Raw genomic sequence first — 19060 nt, 5'->3', positions numbered from 1 at the left:
TGCGCTCCACTAATTTGACAACGGATCAACTTGTACATTATACTCTGGCCGTCAAGTGGTCCTGGCCAAACTACAGGATAATCCCTGAACAGATCCCCGTACATACACATGGAAGGACTTGCGCATATAGACAGCTCCAACAGCAGCGACACTTGAATAAAGTTCTCCAAAACGGGCAAAGGCAAAAGGCAAAACAGCAGCCGCTCCAAAATTCATAATTTCCTCTTGGCGGGAAAATGCTCCGACGGTTGGCTTCCGTTTAGGCGGCTTGCTTCTGTTTCTGGAACGTAAATAACCTGCCCTACACTTTTTCTCACAACTCCATCGGCTGTTCAGTTTTGCAGGGTAATTTTGAGCATATTGCCGATGGAATAAGGATGTCCCACGGTCGTCAAGTTAATTTTTATGTGAAAAACAGTTTATCATTCTAAACCAGTATTTCATCTTAGATATATAAACGGAAGTAGTTGTTTACATTAATCAATAAACATTATCTCTTTTAAACAAGCCCCAATAAGTATGCTATACTTTTTGCACATTTCTAAGTGCCATCCAATTAATTGGTATCCTTTGGTTGGGACACTAGTCCATGTGTATATCTTCTATTTTCTTGCTTTTCCACCACGTCATTGGCAATTTCAGGCATTGGGTAAAATTGTTGCCGCGCTTGACAAGTCGAATGCAGGCGACAGCCGGCGGAGACATTGATGAATTTCCTGTCGCATCCTTGGCGCTCGCTGTATGGCAGGTGGGTCTTTCGCTCGAGGACTTGGCCACCGCCTGGCGACGTCAAATAAACCACCGACTACGACTCCACCAAACGGAACAGAACAGAGCGGAACAGCAACCCATGCCAAGCCAAGCCAAGCCGTCGCCCATTGTGACTTAATAACTTCTACTCACGTCATCAAGGTGCATTGAACCGCGAAGTGTGGAGCGAGAAAGGATGGAGAATGACAGGATGGGCCACAGGATAACCCTTGCGAAAAATGGGTGGTATCTGCGTTCAATGCAAGTGCAATGGTATCTGAGTTGACTGCGCAAAGACACTCACACACACTCGTTGGCATCTGGGTTTTAATTTTGCACATCTATAAAAACCAAACCATATACATATGTGACACATATTCGAGCTGCATGCAATTAGTTGCAGTTGGCTGCGAAAGCGAACTGGCCAGGTAAATAGAGCACGAGCTCAGTCATTAAGAATTTAATAGTTGTTATCTTTAAATCCAGCCGTGACTTAAATTCGTTAACTTATACCTTGATGCACGCGCACGCACATAAATCTCTGACTCGGAACATTTTCGCGCAACATGTTGCAATCGATGTGTGCAACGCAGTGTTGCACAAAATGCAAACGTTAATCTTTTTGGACCAGGACCTTTGCTTTCCTTTTCCTTGCCCGCAATGGGAACGCTTTAAGCCGAATATGTGATACTTCGGACCAGGGCCAAGAGTGCACTTGAGTCGCAGACTTGGGGCTACCCACACAGATAGGGTATGAAAGTCACAGGGCAAACGCAAGTAATTCGTTTGAAAGTCGTATAAAGACGAACGAATACGCCAAAGGCACGCGTGTACAAGTGTAATTTTATTTATTTATGGCTGCTTTGGGTTGGAGCAACTTTCCTAGGATTCCGCGACAAACGTTAAATTTCTTTTTACTTGCAAGGCTTCTTAAGGCGAACTTTCAGCGAAAACGAAAATTACCAAATAAATGGAGCAATGTGTGCAGTCTTAAATGGAAATATTAAAGACGAACGGCGTAAAAATGTACACAAATTCATTTGTTAATAATGTACCTCTTGTATACATTAATTAGTTAGAAAAATGGAATTACTTTACTTTAAAGGGTTGGGTACGTTTAAATTGGTACTACTTCAGGAAATACTTCCTATTTATACAGCGTAGCTTTAAGAATTGGAAACGAAACCGAAATAAAATAGTTCGGCTCAACAATGCGACTTGGACAATGCATTTCAGACGTGGCATGTAAAGCCATTCAACTTCACCCCTTCGCAACTGGATGACCAACAATGGGCGTTCATGGAACAGCGCCCACTGTCAATCTGAATCCAGAAAAGGGGCAGACCAAAGGCCATGGCCAGGGGTGCTGGCGAGGATGTGCTCATGGTCTGGCCACAGGATCCGTATAAATGCCTTTATTTGTGTAGGTCAAACAAAATGAACTGTAACAATATTGATACAGCTGCCATCGGAGGTTCGAGTACAAAAGTATTGTGGTGCGACTACGACTATGCCGCCCCCTGATAAGTCTGCTGACCAACCGTCCCTTTCCCCTGGCCAGCTTTTTGTTTCCGCTGTTCATCAAACCGGACGGCGGCTTCATTAACCTAAGCCACAGAAGTTTACCGAAGGATTAACTTGTCTATTGAATGAAAAATAAGTATTTGGTCGAGGCTGCAAGCTCTAGAATGTGGGCATTCAATTTAAATGTAAGCTTGCTGCGGTCAAAATAATTGGCTTAAATAGTTGCCCAAAGAATACAAGATATCTCAATATTTGCAAGAAAAGTTAGGTACTTAATAATATAAATATATCAACTTGTTTATATAGACTAATTTAATCTGTTTGTTATTCAAAAAAATTTTCAGTTTAGAGAGTTTAAATAAATTTAATAGTATTTATGGTAACAGGCTGGTTTGAAATTCCCGCCACAAAACACATCGCTAACGAGCACACAACTGCAAATGGTGTGACCAGAGACCACAGTTTTAACGAGCAAATTTAAAAATATTCAAAGTGGCAGCCTATCGTACTAGCGGACTGTCCGGGTGTATTCTTTCAATAATATATGATTCTGGTTAAATTATATGGGACGGGCGGCTGCACAATGACGGCGGCAGGCGCTCCCGGGTCTGCCTTGAATTGGATGCGCCGCTCTCGCCATGGATTCGGTTTGATCCGAATCACGCGAGTTGGCAGGCCGGCGCACCAACGCACCACCCATTCCGCCACCCACCGCTGCCTTTGCACGAAAACAACAATCGGATTCCGGCAGCAAATGGACCACACAATACCGCCCAAAGAGTTCAAATGGACGCCGGGCAACCTCATTAACGAGAACTTTAAGCTGGGCGACCATGGACACGTTTGCGTGGTGCTCAATCGGCAGATTCAAGTGCCGGCGCACGTGGTGAAACTGCTGTGGAAGAACGGTAGGTCTGGAGCTGTTATAAAACCAATCTTAGCCAGCTTACAGCTCTCGGTCTCTTTTAGCCGCCGTGCGGTGTGCTGTCGATGGAGGCTCCAACCACTGGCGTGACTTTGTCGTGGCTCAGGCAATGTCAAAGAAGGCCAATGGCTCAGCGCCCACAACACCACTTGAACCGCTCGATGTGATAACGGGTGACTTTGACTCGATCACTGAGGAAACGGTCGATTTCTTCAAGACCACACCGAAGGTTCACACACCCGACCAGGATGCAACAGATTTCACGAAGGCCATGGCCGTGCTGCAACCCGTAATGGCGCAGCGTAAAATCCAGGATGTGGTGGTGTTCCACGACACATCCGGTCGCTTGGACCAGGTGATGGCCAACCTAAACACGCTGTACAAATCGCAAAAAGATAACTGCAATGTCTTCCTGTTGAGTGGGGATTCGGTGACGTGGTTACTGCGGCCGGGAAAGCACACGATAAAGGTGCCCGTCGACCTGGTCACCAGCCAGCGATGGTGCTCCCTAATGCCCGTGGGTTCGTCGGCGCACAACGTTACAACCACGGGCCTCAAGTGGAACCTATGTTCGTACACCAAAATAATACTGATCTCACGAATCTGTCAGTAATGCAAATGCTTTCATTTCCAGATCATGCACAGCTGGAGTTTGGTGGTATGGTAAGCACCTCTAACACCTATGCGACCGAGTTCGTCCAGGTTGAGACGGACGCCAACCTGATATGGTCTATGGGCGCCTACGAGTTCGAGGATAAGGTGCGACAAGCCGCCAAGACATAGATGATAGTGAAGTTCTAAGTACTTATGAAAGGTTTAGATTACAGTGTACAGTGTTGACCAAATCTGCATCTGTTTGTTTTTGTTTTTTGCGGGGGTTGCATCTTTAGTGCTATTATTGTTAAACAAAATGAAATATTATGTAAAGATTTGTAGTGATAAGTTCTTAATTCTATTAACTGAAATTTAAGGTGTTAATTTACAATAAGGAACAAAAGCGGACAAACATTAATAAACTGAACACATTGCTCACACAAAAATTTGAAATTTTTTAACAACTTATTTCAAAAACCTTTTAGCTTATGTTACATTAATACCCTTATAAACACTGTAACATCAAAAAACTGTAGTTTCTTAGGCAAAACGTCAAAGCATTTTAAATTATTTTGATCCTGGCAGTGGCATTAAATCGAAGCCAAAGCTGTTCCCTGTTTTCTTGGACTTCCAGCCCGATGATGACGAAGCTGAACTCTCCGCTCGTTTGGCTCCCGCCCTACCACCTCGACCCCTGGCAGATGTTGTCTTCCTGGCCGCTGGCGATGTAGTACTCGTTTTGTACCTCTTGCTGGCCCCTGACTTATATACCTTTTTCCTCTTGCCCGCTCTAAACGAGTTGAAACCGCTGGCACCGCTCGTGTTTGCATTGCCCTGTGAGGCAACTGCCATGTCCCAGTCCACGCTTTCGTTCTTCCAACCAGATGTACTGGGCCTCTGTTTGGCGGCCGCCTGTTCCACCTCTTCGTCCAGGACGGCTTGCATCAGCAGCTTCTCCGATGCATAGTTGCTAGTGATTTCAAGCAGCTTGGCGCCGTATTTATCAAAGTTCGCCTTGGTCACGTGCGGAATGCTGCACATGTCCTTCTCGGTGAGTGGCAGTGTTTCGGCCATGCTCTTCAGGGCCTGAATGTTCATGATACTAGCCATGGTAACGTTTCGCTGGCTGGCAATGGTTCGACATAGGTCCAATAGATCTGTATAGCAGCGCTCGTGAATCTCCCGCATTCCCGACTGTCCATCAGCGGTACTGCTCGTTGCACCATCAGAAACGCTGCCAACTGCCGCCTTGGCTTCCTTGGCATTTTTGGTCACTGCAAACTCGAAGTTAGGCGTGCCCTCCATTAGTTTACTGATGTTGTTGCCCAGATACAAATAGGCCTGGGGAAAATCGTTTGTAAATATTAGGTCCTCCCTAAGGAAACCATCGATGACCATTTTGCGCAGCAGCCTGTGTACATCGTTCTTGTCCCAATCTTTCAGGGCGCCATGGTGAGGCGTTTTGTGATGGTTAAAGTCAATGATTTTCTTGATCTTTGAACCTTTCAGTACGTCGGCAATATGCAGCAGTGTGAAACGGGATCTACCGCTGCACAGATCCTTGACTGCTCGCGCAGCCTTACGAGCATGCTCCACCGCATCTACCGCCTTATAGGCTCGTTTGTTAATGCAATTATCGCAAGCTGTCTCTCTGTTCTCCAGACACTGTTCGCTGGTAAAGTGCTCCCCGAAATAGTCCAACTGCTGGGCACGTCGGCAATCTGTAAGATTCTCACAGTACCCAACAATGCGATATAAATTGTCCACATGTATCTTCTTCACATTGTACTGCAGAGCTTTGTCGGCTAAAATGGGTATGCAACTAATCAATTCATAAACTTAATAAGTATGTTGATCACTTACAGTCCAGCATTTTCTTAATCCTGAGCATGTCCGAATAGTTGTAGTACAAGATGCAATCAGCCATGTCACCGTCTCGACCCGCGCGACCTGCCTCCTGGTAATAGCCCTCGATGGACTTGGGCAGTGAGTAGTGTAAAACGAATCGGACATCTGGTTTATCGATGCCCATGCCGAAGGCAACGGTGGCACAGATCACCCTTATCTTTCCGGTCAGCCAGTCCTTTTGCCGACTCTCACGCTCAGTGTCAGTGAGGCCAGCATGATAGGATACCGCCCGGACGCCATCCTTGCACATTTTCTTTGCCGTCTCATCGCACTCCTTGCGGGACAAGCAGTAGATTATGCCACTGAAGTGTGCCGGTTTGCTGCGGATGTACCTGCTTATGTCGTCCAACGTCGAGACACCCTTTTTGGGCAGTACCCTGTACCGCAGGTTGCTGCGATTAAAACTGGAGAGGAACCACTTGCAGTTCTTTAGATTCAGTTGGGCCAGAATATCCAAGCGGACGCGGGGCGTGGCTGTAGCTGTTAACGCAATAGTTGGAACATTTGGAAACCGCTTCTTTAGTACACCAAGTTTCTTGTAGTCCGGTCTAAAGTCATGACCCCACTGCGAGACGCAATGGGCCTCGTCTATAACGAATCTACTTATATAGTTGTTGGAATTAAGCGTGTCCAGAGTGTCCTGGAAGCGAGCCGAACTGCTAATTTTCTCAGGCGTCACATAGAGCAATTTGACCATAGGTGGCTGAGATTCCAAATCCCTGTAGATGGCCATGACATCGGCCATTTTTTGTTCTCCGCTCAGACTCTTTGCACAGATCTGTTAACGATAAGTTAAGCAACATAAATCATGATTAATTTATATAGGGGTTCTCAAACTCACATCTAGGGAAGCCAGTTTATTGATTTGATCAAAGATCAGCGACTTCAACGGACTGATAACAATGGTCACTCCCTCGGTCAGAATGGCAGGCAGCTGATAGCACAACGACTTTCCTCCGCCAGTTGGCATCAGGACGAAGCAGTCATTGCCCAGAAGGGTGGCGTTGATCACCTGCAGCTGATTGGGACGGAAACTTTTTAGACCAAAGCTGTAGCTCAGTCCGTGCATAAGGCGGGTGGAGTGCTCAAACTTTTGGCCATCGAACTCCCCGGTGATACCGTCATTGTGCACATTCGCATGGAAATTCCCTGACAGCTTTTGGGAGTCCAGGGCACTGGTTTGCTTGGTAGGCACAACGCTCTTACTGGTACTTGGGCCGGCACTGCTTACTATGCTCTTATTGGCAGCAGCCTGGGAATGCATTTGTTCAAACATGGCCTCATCGTACTCGGGAAATCCATCATCATCCAACGAAATATTTATCGGGGTCTCCTTATGCTTCTCCTTTACTTTGACAGCCTCCAACTCCTTATAGCTGTAACCATTGAACTCTGACCTGCGGCCCTGCATCTTCTGATGCTCGTCCTCGATTTCCGCCAGCAATCCCTCCAAGTCATCTTCGTCATCATCCACTCCGCTGGTTGTGGTCCCCTGCGTGGGCCCGTTCAGTTGTTCCTCCTCCAGGTCGCCGTCTAGCATCATGCTCTGTGCTAAGTAGTCGTCCGGTTCCTCGCAAAGGTCATGGACAAGTTCTTCGCACTTTCGCAGCAGGTGCGGATCATTCTGCTTGCTGGGTGGTGAGAAGTCATCTGGCTCCCCGCAAAGGTCGTGGATGAGCTGCTGTCGTTTTGGAATAGGTTTCGTATCGCGAGGCGAGCTGGGTGGTGAAAAATTGTCTGGCTCTCCGCAAAGGTCGTGTATAAGCTGATTCCGCTTGGGTATTTTTTCATCCTTGCTTTCTTGTACTTTTGGCAGGGGCAATATCGGGCGACTTTTCTCTGGTGAAGATGATAGACTTATAATTGATGATGTTAAAACCGTCTGCTGAGCCTGCTCCGCCTGCATTTCCATTTCCTCCTTCTCAAGGGCTTCCTGTTCCGCTTTTAGCTGGCTTTCTTTCTTATCTAAACTGTTTTGGACGAGCTGGGTCCGCGCTTTAAATTTTTGTCGCATTACCTTGAGCTTGAGAAACGTATTCGGCTGAAAGCCTGCTATTTCATTAAAGTGCATGGCGGGAATCTGGTCAATCAGAGAGCAATACTTTTCCATTAGCTCCACATAAGTGTTGCGAAAGAATCCCAGGGTGCTCTTCAGTGTCTCAGTATTCTGTTTATTGGGATCGATACTGAAGTTGTCGTTTTGGGCCAAGTCCTTTAAGTAATCAGCAAGAGAATTGTCAAAAGCCACACTGTACCTGGGCTTCATTGGTGCCGCTGGTGGTGGAGAGGAGGAGAGGCTATTTCGCTCCAGAGAAGCGGGCGCAGGCCTTGTCGGGATTTCATTTTCTTTCGCTGAACCCAGTTTATAGCCATGTTCCCCGCTGACACTTTTCTCTGGAGAATCCTCAAAAAGATTGCGACTACTGCCTTTATATGTATTTGGAGCCCGCGATGAGTCAAGTAGAGTCGAAACGGAGGCCAGATTGTTGCTAACTGGTGGCTTTACAGAAGACTCCTTATCCTGAAACGTTTTTGTTTCATTTTGCAACATAGTTTCCTCCGGTTTCTTGACAGGCTGCGGAGGGGGCGACGAATCAGGATGCGGGGGTGGCGGCGAATCAGGCAGCGTGAGTAGGTGATGCCTATTTCCATTTTGTTTGTTTGGAAAGTCCTCGAATGAGTAGCTTTGGAGTGGAGAGTCTGTGGTCTTCCTCTCATTTTGCGACACTTTCTTTTCCGGAGAGTCCGAAAGACAAACTATTGATGTTTTCCTCTCTTTTTGAGGTGGTTTTCTTAGTATATCGCCAAGGGATTTTTTTTCAACAGGGGATTCAGACAATCCCCGATACCTGTAACTATTCTCATTCTGTGCTGGCTTTTTGGGCGAATCTCTGTCCGATTTTTTGGCAGGAAGTTCAACTAGTGGGGATACCGACAGATCGAGGAATTTGGGCTTCTTGGGCGAATCTCTGGCAGATTTCTGGGCAGAAAGTTCAGCTAGTGGGGACACCGACAAATCGAGGTATGTGTGTTTTTTAAGCTTTGCGGTTCTAGGATCTCTACTGGACTTCTTCTTGGCAATAGTGCCATTGCTGGATTGACTTGATATCTCCGTAGATTCATCGTCGGATGACGACGCGTCCAGAAAGATGGGATTGTAGACTGCAGGGGGCTTGCTTCTCACAATTGCGGCTGAAATGCAACTATTAGCATCCTTAATTTGGTCAAAATGCTCCGAATACCTCTGCTCTTGGGTTGACTCTGGGAATTGCCATCCAGACCAATAAAGCTGCTAAGTGTAAGCTGTTTCCTTTGCGCGACAGGCTTCTTGGACATCGCGACCAGCGATTTAATCAGCTTCCAGCGCTTTACTTTGCATACAACTAGTTAATGAATAAGTAAGCAATACAATTGTATACACTTTCGGAATAAAAACCCGCGCAATAATGCTAATGGAAACAATGCGAACAGAAATTAGTGTGACCGTCGCTCCACCCTTCACAAATAGCAGAAACATCAGAGTTACCTACTCAAATATACAATATTTAATCCGATAATAAAAGGGATAATATAATATAATATAAGAATAATATAATATATAATAAGAACACTAAAAGAAAAAACTGTAATACGATAAAATCGCATCACATTACTTGTATTGATAATATAAAGTGTAAATTGATATATTGCTGTGTATCAGAAGAAAACATTTAAAAGCGAACTTAGCTAAGAACTAGTCAGTTGCCCAACCATATCGAACAGCTGAGTGCCTACACGCTTTCTGCTTCTTCTTGTTCTCGTGGTGTCCAAACAATCTCCAAACGTGGTAAATAAAAGCGCATATTTTCGGAGCTTGGGCTTGCAATATTATGCACACGTGAGTATTTTATTACCGTATTGGGTTTATGCATTCGAATCCTAAACATGTTCCGAACAAACGTTTCGCAGACATAACAACTTTAAAACCCCATCCGACGAAGACGAACTGGATGATCTGGACGAGGACATGGTAGTGGGAGTCATAGCGGAAATCGAACAGGAGGTGCTGAACGAGTCGGACAGCGACAACGACGAATATGACCTGGTAGACATGGGTGCTCCAGTGCCGGATAACGATGGCGACGTTAGTTACGATGGCAACGATAGTATCAGCAGCGATGACAGTTTCGATCCGAATGCAGCGGACTCCGATTCAGATGATTCAATGCTCGATGAGGCGGGCGGTGGCTCCGCCGGAGGAGCAACGAGTGCAAAGAAACGCAAGGATGACGATAATCCATCGGGCAGCAACAAGCAACCAGAAGCATCCTTCGATTTGGACGAGGACGACGAAACGGACGAGACTGTACGTGCCATGATAGCAGCCATAAAGAAGCCACGAAGTTCCCCTCCAGAGATTAAGCTGGAAGACTTCATAACAGATATCTGCTTTCACCCAGATCGCGACATCATCGCCTTGGCCACAATAATCGGGGATGTACATTTGTACGAGTATGACAACGAGGCTAACAAGCTGCTGCGCACTATAGAGGTTCATTCCAAGGCATGCCGCGATGTGGAGTTCACAGAGGATGGGCGCTTCCTGCTCACCTGCTCCAAAGACAAGTGCGTAATGGTCACCGATATGGAAACGGAGAAACTAAAGAAGCTATACGAGACGGCCCACGATGATGCCATCAACACGCTGCACGTTCTGAATGAAAATCTCTTTGCCTCGGGCGATGATGCTGGCACGGTCAAGCTGTGGGATTTGCGCACCAAGAATGCCATCTTCGAGCTAAAAGAGCTGGAAGATCAGATCACCCAGCTCACGACTAACGAGCAAAGCAAGCTGCTGCTTGCCACCAGTGCCGATGGCTACCTGACTACATTTAATATATCTGCACGGAAGATGTACGTGCAATCGGAGCCGTACGAGGAGGAGCTGAACTGCATGGGTGTCTACCGCGGTGACTCCAAGCTGGTGGTTGGTACCTCCAAGGGTCGCCTGTACACCTACAACTGGGGCCAATTCGGGTACCACTGCGACATGTATCCGGGCATCAAGAGCCCCATTAGTCTAATGATCCCCATCACAGACCGGATTGCCTGCGTCGCCGGAGAGGATGGAAACATTCGAGCTTGTCACATCGCTCCGTATCGTAATCTCGGTGTGGTGGGACAGCATAACATGCCCATCGAATCGTTAGACGTGAATGCCAGCGGTGAGCTCATCGCATCATCCTCGCACAACAACGACGTGCGGTTCTGGAATGTTAAGTATTTCGAGGACTTCGGAGAAATCAAGTACAATGAGAAACACAATGCCTACAAGGAGCAGCGTCACAATCTGCCTTCCTCAAAATGCAGCAATACATCTGACTTTTTTGCCGACCTGACCAAAGAGGATGCGGATGGTGATGATGATCCGGGTGCTGGACCTAGTAATATGGCCTAGAACGATATGTTTGCTGGCAATGATTTATAGTTGGTGGGTCAATGTGGGGCGATTCTACAAACACTTCTGTTTACATGACTTAATGCAATGCCTAATCTAATGACTTGGATCCACAGTTGTTTTAAAAATTCCTAATTTATACAGTAGTGTGTATTCACAGATTCATTATTAGTAAATGAAGATATCAAAGTGTTGAACTTATAGAACCTCTTTGAAACCATCAAAACGTAGTAGCTACCAATCCCTATAATGTTGCACGAAGATTTTACACAAAGTTTCGCTATGAACTGTTATTGATAATAGAACTGATTTAAAATAAATCCCAAACAGAAATAAAAGTGTATCGTATTTTTCTCGGAGGAATAAAAATCAACAGACATGTTTATTGGATTATATTTATTGATTTCTGCCGTCTTAGACAGCCAATTTTTAAAAGTTTTAGGAAACTTTCTATAATAAAAACCAACCATTTTAAAATATGTTAGCTCAAGTTTTAAAAAATTGCATCGAATCAATTCACTTATATATGGCACGTTATGAGATATTGAGCAATAATCGGTAATGTATTAAATTGAATAGATGTATTATATACAATTTGGTAATAGAATAAAAGTTTAATCTCTACATTTTTGTGACTAATCAAAACATAACAAAATTTGTTAAATAATGAGGGGAAATCGTCCAAATTTTAAATCCTTCAAATTAATTACTCAGGAAAAATGCAAATTGCCATATCGATTTCTAAACGGTTAAATTTAGGGTCCGATGTTATATTATTTTGTATGATCATTAAAAATATAACAACAAGCTGGGGTCAAAGTTATTATATACGCCCGTCGTGGGAATTCTATACTATAACAATATACGCATATTTATGAAATTCTTATCACAAGAATTTTGTTTCACAAAACGTAGACAATTTGTACATATGTGTAGGAAATTATTTGCCGAATCACTTAATATACTTAGACATAGAAATTGAGCCAAACAGATTTAGCTTTTTGATATCTTTCAGCGCAACACGGCAGCCATCTGTGGCAACTGCCTTTTACATACGTTGCGGTGGGTTAAACATTTTAAGGTGTGTATATAGGGGTTATTACGAATATTTCATTCTTTGTTCTTGTATCGATGTATGCCGAGAACAAACTCAGTCTGAGGGATTTACATAAAGATGCCGTGCACACAATGTCATAAGGCGGCAGAATTGGCGGAATTGGCGGCATCTGGGACTCCGCTGGAGCTGGGGGGAAGGGCGTCGTTGGGCATGTGTGTTTCGATGTCGACACGACAAATGGGGCAGTGCTTGTTGGTGACCAGCCACTGATCCACGCAGTCCGTGTGAAATAGATGCATGCACGGCAGGCGGCTGCAATTGTTATTTAATATAATTAAAGTACTGTATGAGGTAAATTTCACATTGAACTTACCGAACTTCGTTCTCTATCTCAAAGAGGTTTAAGCAAATGGCGCACTTCTCGGCATCCTCATCCGTTTCGCTGGGTCTTCGGATGCGTCGATATTTGTGAGGCAAGGTATTCCGCTCGATGGTTTCCTGGAATAAACACAAAACATAATTAATACACATAGGTATGTCTTTGATATCTATATGGCGTTACCAAAGTAGCTCCCCGGTTTGGACGTGGTGGTCCGATAAGGATACGCGAGCCAAGAGATAGGGGGGCCAGCCCAATCTCCAGATGCAGCGGTGAGTAGTGGTGATGGAACATGTGATGGTGAATGGCCCGCTGGCGCTGCATATGCTGCATTACCGGTGGCGATTGCTGAGCCTGCGGCTGCTGTTGTGGCTGAAGCTGCAGGTGTCGCATACTCGCCTGTGCTGCCACGTTACTACTGGCAGACCCGGGTGTAGCAGGCGACTGTTGTTGAGGAGATGGTGGAGGAGCAGCAGCTGCCGGTGCAGCGTCGTACGGCGGATAGTAGGCGGGATCAAGGCTTGATACGGGACCGTTCCGAGCATGAACACAACTGCAGATGCTATGCAGGTACCCGTTACGCAGCGTGCTCGTCAACAGCGGAGCATTCGAAGAAAGATCGATAGGTGTGGGCGTCATATGGCGACGGTGCATCTCCTGCATGCTTTGCTGACGGTACCACAGATTTTGATGGACCGGGTACGGTGGAGCCGGCGTCAGCGAGGTGGCCACTATGGCGCTAGCCCGGTGAGGGGGATGAATGTGGGCGTGCATCTGGTTCTGCGGTGCCTGGTGACCTTGATGCGGCTGCGGTTGATAGTGCTGTCTATTGCTATATGCAGCTTCGGAGCGTCGCACACTGAACGGCGGAGATCCGCAGTGCGGTATGGTGCTCCGTCCGGAATACATTTCGAGCGGCGGTGGTGGAGAAACACCTGCCGCCAGGTTTGCATTTGATGCCACTCCTGGCGCAGGCGGATTAATGGATTGCCGCTGCTGCTGTTGCGCATGCACCATTGCATGTGGAGGTGTCCGGTTGCCTTCCAGGGCCGCAGCACGTCCCTCATTATGGGCCTGTGAAAGCAAATCACTGAAAGTTTGTGCCTGTACCGCCGCCGCTGTGGCTGCCACTGCAGCGGCATTCAAAGCTCCACTCAAAGAACTGCGACTGCTTCCGCCTTGACTGGGCTGAAAATGAGGGTGAGGGTGAGGGTGAGGCTGGAGACTCGGCGGGTAGTCCGACTCCACCACAGTTGGCAGCGTTGTGATCGCATAATAGTACGGATGGTAGCGGTGATATACGTTTGCCGGACTACTTCGCCTGTGGCGGGGTTGCTGCGTTGATGCCTGCTCGTTGGAGGAGCTGCTTGGAGTGGAGGTAAGATTTCTTTGCTGATGACGTAAGTATGCCTCAGTGGAAGAGTTGTCAGGCAGCAGAATTGGGGGCATCGGGGGCGGTGGTGGCGGCGGAGCGGGATGGCCTGGCATCCACATAGAGGATTCGTTGATCGGAAGGAAGTAGCGCTGTGGATCCATGTTGGAGCAGCGGGGCGGGTAAAAATTACCGGGGCCGGGATCCATCAGCTGGTCTAGCTCGTAGCTGTAATTGTGGTCCGAAATGGCAGCCCGATCAGCCAGAGCGCCACTATAAAATGCGAATGCAGAGGTGCCCTCATTATTCGCTTCTGTACGACGATCTGTCCTGCGAGCATAGGGGAATGTGTAAGCACAGTCATACATGGTCCTCCTGTCCTCATTTGGCTCCTCCGGGTTGGGTTGAGTGTCATTACGATATGGTTCCCGATCCCTTTCTCGCACCCGCTCTCTTTCACGGCCCCTCTCCCTATCCCTCTGCAGTTGCGTATCATTGGCCAAGCCATCGTCATCGGATGTCAAATCGATCGAGAGTATGGGCTCACGAGTGGAGTGAACAAATACTACGTCATCATCATCATCGTCCGATGACCAATCATCCAGCTGCAAGTCTGGTGCCGTCAAGACTACGGAATCGGCGCGGGTCTCATGGCTGCCCCGTCTTCCCGTGGATGTGGACGGAAGATTGAGATCCACGGCGGGCTGACTATCTCTTGGCCGACCGACGTACGTAATCACACAAGGCCCGTTTGAATTTGGCGTCGAGGATGGTGGAAACCGCATATGATGTTGCCCAGACCTGCTCCCTTGCTCCGCAAAGGTACGGTGTCCTCTCCTTCCAGGATAGAACGAATTAAAATTTGTTGAGGACAGTTTGGAACGCGATCTTCCGGGCAGTTCCATGCGCGCATGCTTTCTAGGCGGCACTGCATCGTCAGATGGCCGCGCACGACTCCATGACATTCTAGACTCGCCGGAAACACCGTACATACTGTGTACGGCTTGGCCAGGTGACTGCTGAGGACGCCGTTCTTCGTGAATAATCTCCTCCTGTTGTTGGCGCTGGTGCTGCTCCTGTTCTTGATCCGAGGTTGTGGATGGTGATCCTGTTGCAGCCGACCTTTGACCTATGCGAGATCCATAATCCACGCTACGTGTAGTATGGGTGGCAGTGGAGCAGGAGGCTGACCTCATGTAGGTACTATCCGGCGGAGCTCCCGCCACAGCGCGGCGACTATTGTAGTAGTTGTGATCCGTATGGCCTAGCTCGGCCTCATCGGACCCCCTGCTACCACGGATAATCGTTACTGTGGGCTCAATTGGGGGAACGGGATTATGCACACGCAAATCCCAGCCATCATCGCTGCTTTCGTTTTCCGGCTCCAAAACCCTTGTTTTGCGATAAGAAAAGTGATTTATCTGTCGCTTTCTCGACTGGGCACTCGTGCTCGGCGTGGCATCCGTATCTACTGCGCTGGATGAGGTGTTGGAGGCATTATTGGAGCGGTTGGCCTTCTTCTTGTGAGCCTGAACGGCAGACGTAGTCGTCGTGGTGTTGGTGGTACGCGTATGAGCAAATTGGCCGTGCTCCGTGTCCGAGGCACTCGATGTCACATCATCGTAAGCATTTACTGCACTTGGGGCCGTTTCGAAGGAGCTGTTGCTCAGCTGCAGCGAACTAGAGGGGACCTCATAAACGACCGCCGTAGAGTCCATAGCATGCTCCTCTATAGCACCGGCAGGCCATGTGCCGCTGACGGACGCAACCACCGCATCGCCGTCATTGTCACTCTCTGGCTCCATTGTCAGGGGTTCAGTCTTCTTTCGCTTGGGTCGTGGAATGGCATGAACAGCGGGCGGATTGGCGATCGCCGCTGTGGAGGATGAGGGCTGCTCCAATAACTGAGCCTCCGACTGTGACTGGTTCTGTGTGGAGTCCGCATAGCGACTGCTGCTGGCCACCATTGATTCGCAACGGCAGAGTCCGTCCAGCGAACTGCACTTGTCACACCGCCTGGCCATGCCCTCAAATCCAGAGATCTCCCGACGTGGCGCCACCATGGCGGTGTACGTGGGCGGCGAACGGGTGTGGCTGTGGCTCTGCGAACTGGCCAGGTAGGGCGTCATTAGCATGTAGCCCTCCGAATCCCGTTGCTGATTATAGTACATCGCATACTGGGAATCTGCAAAAGCACAAGAGGATTAGCACTATCTGGTTCCAGATGATGGCCAGCTTACGGTTTTCCTGTCCACCCGAACTGGTGGCCACACTGCCGTACGCCAAGGTGACCCTCGGCTGGTGGTGCAGCTCCTCCTGGTCGTTCTCTAAGCTATCCATTTCAGTCGTCTAGTGGGCAACGTTACATGAACGGCAAAGGTGTGTTGCAGCGCATGCAGGCCAAAATGCGCTAAAATTGTGTATATGTACGAAAAAATGTTTAATTTACGGGTATGAGGAGGTACAACTGTCTAACAGAGACCAGTTTGATTTTTTTGTCCGGAAACAGACACAAAATCAAGCAGTGGGTTAAGTATTTGGGTTCCGGGGCTATTGCCAGCTATGTACTCTAGGTATTCCAAATGGAAATTCGGGGCTATTATTTGCAAAGTTCTCAAGCGAGCATAAACGATTTAAAGCTCAAAATAAAGTTTAAAGACTGAAATTTTTTCATTGCTTGGCAAATACACACTCTTTTGTCAGCACCACTTTTCCGTCAGGTTTTTCATCGCCGTTAGCAGGAAATTCGAAAACTACGTGGGGAAAACACAAGCGCCGTCGTGAAAAGTGAAATATTTTGATCGGATTCCATGCACTGGGATGATCGGGTTTTCCACGGAAGCTCTAAATAACTTATTACAACTTATTATTAATTAAGTTCAGCAGTTCTTTTTTTTAGCCAACGCAATAGGGATGAACGTTGTATCGATATGTCAGCATATCGATATGTCTAAGCTGATATTAAGCTGATGCGTTTATTTTGTATTAACTTAAATTAAAATTTACAAATAACATTCAGCTTTAAGTATATTGAATGTTTCGATACTATTGACTTCAATTTGGGGAAACGCCAAATCAGCTGTTCGGCTATGGGTAAACTGTAAACAGCTGTTCAATGATAACAAATGTCCAAAAAATAATTCTTACCTCTATTATATGTATAACTAAGAAATATAGTGATTTTGGTTATCTTCTCAATTCCTGAAGCCGGGATTACACGAATAACCGGGTGGGGATTTCCGATTGGGCAAAACAAAAAGAGTGGGTGGCGGGGGTTGGCAGGCCAACAGCTGCTATTGGGGAACAAAAGGGAGCTTAAATGCAATTCTTTTCGCGGGGGCGGGGGACTATTCTCATTCGCAGCTGCTGCCCGGAACAAATTTACATTATGCACATGCAAATTTGCGATATATATGTTCTCACGATTTAATCATTTTGTATGTGTATTCGGATTTTATAACAGTAACAACACCGAACTGAAATATTCAGACAACTTTTTCTTCGACGTTGCAAAAACTTGCAGTTCGGCGGTGATGGCGATACTATCGCATAGAAGCTAGCTAGCTCTTTCGTAGATTAAAGTTGTGCAGTACGGCCACACTGATAATTCAAATATTTTGGCACTAAATATACCGTTAGAAACTATATTACAACTACTTACCACTTTTTAGGGAAGCTTAAAATATACATGAAACTCTTAGTTAGAAAGTTGCGAATCCTAATTATCTAGTTTTTAATGTTAATCTTATTAAAACTGTATTACATTTTCTAGTCTCGCTATCACAATCATAGTTTCCTTCAGTTTCTTTTCATGTAAACATGGGAATAAGCCCACAATGCTGGCCAATCAAGAATAAGACATTCGTGTTTTTTTGCCGGGGCATACACGAAAGAAGATCAAAGAAAAAGACTCTTTCAACATATAATACTCTTCCCCATTACCACAATCAGGACGAAAACCACAAGTACGCCTTTTTCCATGTGGAAAACGATTCTCGAGCTTTCTTCATTACGATTGGGAGAAGCCGGCTAAACCATCTGGATTGGTTTCTAGTGGATAAATGGGGCAAGTTCATTCGGAATGGGACATCAGTCTACGATTACTACACGGGTTTCGAGTGCGTGTACAATAGGATTCATTTCGTGGAGAGGCTGATCAAAGAATGCTTGGCTAAGCAAAATTCCACGGAAAGGAACATCACGAATCCCGAGTTGATGGTTCTACACTTCCCGGAAACGAAGGCACCAACCTACCATACGGTATCCGTAGGAGACAACACCCGGTGCTTTAACTGGGTTATCTGCCTGCTGGGATTGGTTATACTTCTCTGCTGCCTAAAATAAATCCACATGCACAACACAAGACTTAACATTTCATGTATTTTGCGTTTTTATTGAGTTTTTATATGTATAAAACAATATCTACTCTTTCTTTTATTGCTGGCTTTGTATTCTTTTATCTTGGCTTTCGTTTTCAATTCTGTATAGCCATAATTTTAAAACCAATTCACTTCATACAAATTTTCATTGATTAAATCGGTCAGCTAATCAATTATCTGCAGGATTTCCCCATATTTTCGTTGGTGTTCACTTCTCGAAAGCTGCGCTGACCAGTGTAACGACTTAAGTTTAACCATTGGCTTAACGGACATTTTCAAAACCAAGATGCTGTTTGTTTTTAGTGTAGTTTTATCGGATTTTAAGCAGCTCTGCTTGTAAATTTAACTCATAGTTATTATTTATTTTTTTGTTTCGTTGCGAAACATTCCTCACAGTTTTACAAACAAACGAAAGCGATAGTTTCCACTTCAATACTTCAGTTTCAGTGCAACTTTGATTGCTTTTGTAGGAATCCATTGCATGAATAGTTTAAATTAATTGGACGCTGTCGTTATTATTAGCAAATGTTCAAAACTTTAACCAAACTCAAAACGAGGCCGTTGGCAACTTTTCTTGGCAGCAGCGTTTTGAGCTAAAATTATGAACAATCATTTATGATTTCATATGTCTGCATTTAACTTTATTTTTTGTGGTCAGTTTGATTTTTCGTTTATTTTGTTTTTGTGTTTTTTGGAAGTTTTTCGCACAAGTTGAGTTGCTGTTGGTTGGAAAAA

General features: G+C 46.1%; 5 protein-coding genes across 6 annotated transcripts; 3 read left to right on the top strand and 2 right to left on the bottom strand.

Moving 5' to 3' along the window:
* Positions 1-2785: 2785 nt before the first annotated feature.
* Positions 2786-4226, top strand: LOC117143247 (thiamin pyrophosphokinase 1). The gene is made up of 3 exons (XM_033307808.1): positions 2786-3182; positions 3244-3768; positions 3834-4226. Exons 1-3 carry the CDS (start codon positions 2819-2821, stop codon positions 3980-3982), a joined length of 1038 nt encoding a protein of 345 aa, XP_033163699.1. The 5' UTR covers positions 2786-2818; the 3' UTR covers positions 3983-4226.
* Positions 4227-4239: 13 nt separating this feature from the next.
* On the bottom strand, positions 4240-9169 carry LOC117143246 (Bloom syndrome protein homolog). The gene is made up of 4 exons (XM_033307807.1): positions 8944-9169; positions 6543-8893; positions 5657-6479; positions 4240-5598 (listed from the first exon to the last, which is right to left on the bottom strand). Exons 1-4 carry the CDS (start codon positions 9035-9037, stop codon positions 4361-4363), a joined length of 4506 nt encoding a protein of 1501 aa, XP_033163698.1. The 5' UTR covers positions 9038-9169; the 3' UTR covers positions 4240-4360.
* Positions 9170-9456: 287 nt separating this feature from the next.
* Positions 9457-11476, top strand: LOC117142659 (WD repeat-containing protein 55 homolog). Its single transcript, XM_033306785.1, has 2 exons — positions 9457-9578; positions 9650-11476. The coding sequence occupies exons 1-2, from the start codon at positions 9571-9573 to the stop codon at positions 11136-11138; spliced, it is 1497 nt and encodes a 498-aa protein (XP_033162676.1). The 5' UTR covers positions 9457-9570; the 3' UTR covers positions 11139-11476.
* A 141-nt stretch (positions 11477-11617) lies between these two features.
* On the bottom strand, positions 11618-17477 carry LOC117142658. Of its 2 annotated transcripts, none has more exons than XM_033306784.1 (5): positions 17094-17477; positions 16187-16356; positions 12758-16131; positions 12569-12693; positions 11618-12507 (listed from the first exon to the last, which is right to left on the bottom strand). In XM_033306784.1, the coding sequence occupies exons 2-5, from the start codon at positions 16284-16286 to the stop codon at positions 12330-12332; spliced, it is 3777 nt and encodes a 1258-aa protein (XP_033162675.1). In that variant the 5' UTR covers positions 16287-16356; positions 17094-17477; the 3' UTR covers positions 11618-12329. The 2 variants fall into 2 exon arrangements, with proteins under 2 accessions (XP_033162675.1, XP_033162674.1); XM_033306783.1 differs by lacking the exon at positions 17094-17477 and adding an exon at positions 16639-16872.
* A 281-nt stretch (positions 17478-17758) lies between these two features.
* On the top strand, positions 17759-18343 carry LOC117145983. The gene has a single exon (XM_033311892.1). It carries the CDS (start codon positions 17766-17768, stop codon positions 18288-18290), a length of 525 nt encoding a protein of 174 aa, XP_033167783.1. The 5' UTR covers positions 17759-17765; the 3' UTR covers positions 18291-18343.
* The last annotated feature ends 717 nt before the right edge of the window (positions 18344-19060 follow it).

The sequence above is a fragment of the Drosophila mauritiana genome, chromosome 3R (assembly GCF_004382145.1).
Source record: "Drosophila mauritiana strain mau12 chromosome 3R, ASM438214v1, whole genome shotgun sequence".
NCBI classification, from domain to species: Eukaryota; Metazoa; Arthropoda; class Insecta; order Diptera; family Drosophilidae; genus Drosophila; species Drosophila mauritiana.
This window is presented reverse-complemented; position numbering and strand designations above follow the sequence as displayed.

Excerpts from the sequence above, each read along its gene's own strand:
- LOC117143247 (XM_033307808.1), top strand. The coding sequence starts at position 2,819 with ATGATTCTGGTTAAATTATATGGGACGGGCGGCTGCACAATGACGGCG. Across the intron at positions 3,183-3,243 it reads GAAACTGCTGTGGAAGAACG|CCGCCGTGCGGTGTGCTGTC; the intron begins GTAGGTCTGGAG and ends GGTCTCTTTTAG. Across the intron at positions 3,769-3,833 it reads GGGCCTCAAGTGGAACCTAT|ATCATGCACAGCTGGAGTTT; the intron begins GTTCGTACACCA and ends TTTCATTTCCAG.
- LOC117143246 (XM_033307807.1), bottom strand. The coding sequence starts at position 9,037 with ATGTCCAAGAAGCCTGTCGCGCAAAGGAAACAGCTTACACTTAGCAGC. Across the intron at positions 6,480-6,542 it reads ATAAACTGGCTTCCCTAGAT|ATCTGTGCAAAGAGTCTGAG; the intron begins GTGAGTTTGAGA and ends TATCGTTAACAG. Across the intron at positions 5,599-5,656 it reads GATTAAGAAAATGCTGGACT|CCGACAAAGCTCTGCAGTAC; the intron begins GTAAGTGATCAA and ends TACCCATTTTAG.
- LOC117142658 (XM_033306784.1), bottom strand. The coding sequence starts at position 16,286 with ATGGATAGCTTAGAGAACGACCAGGAGGAGCTGCACCACCAGCCGAGG. Across the intron at positions 16,132-16,186 it reads TTCGGGTGGACAGGAAAACC|ATTCCCAGTATGCGATGTAC; the intron begins GTAAGCTGGCCA and ends GTGCTTTTGCAG. Across the intron at positions 12,508-12,568 it reads GAGATAGAGAACGAAGTTCG|CCGCCTGCCGTGCATGCATC; the intron begins GTAAGTTCAATG and ends TAACAATTGCAG.
- LOC117145983 (XM_033311892.1), top strand. The coding sequence starts at position 17,766 with ATGGGAATAAGCCCACAATGCTGGCCAATCAAGAATAAGACATTCGTG.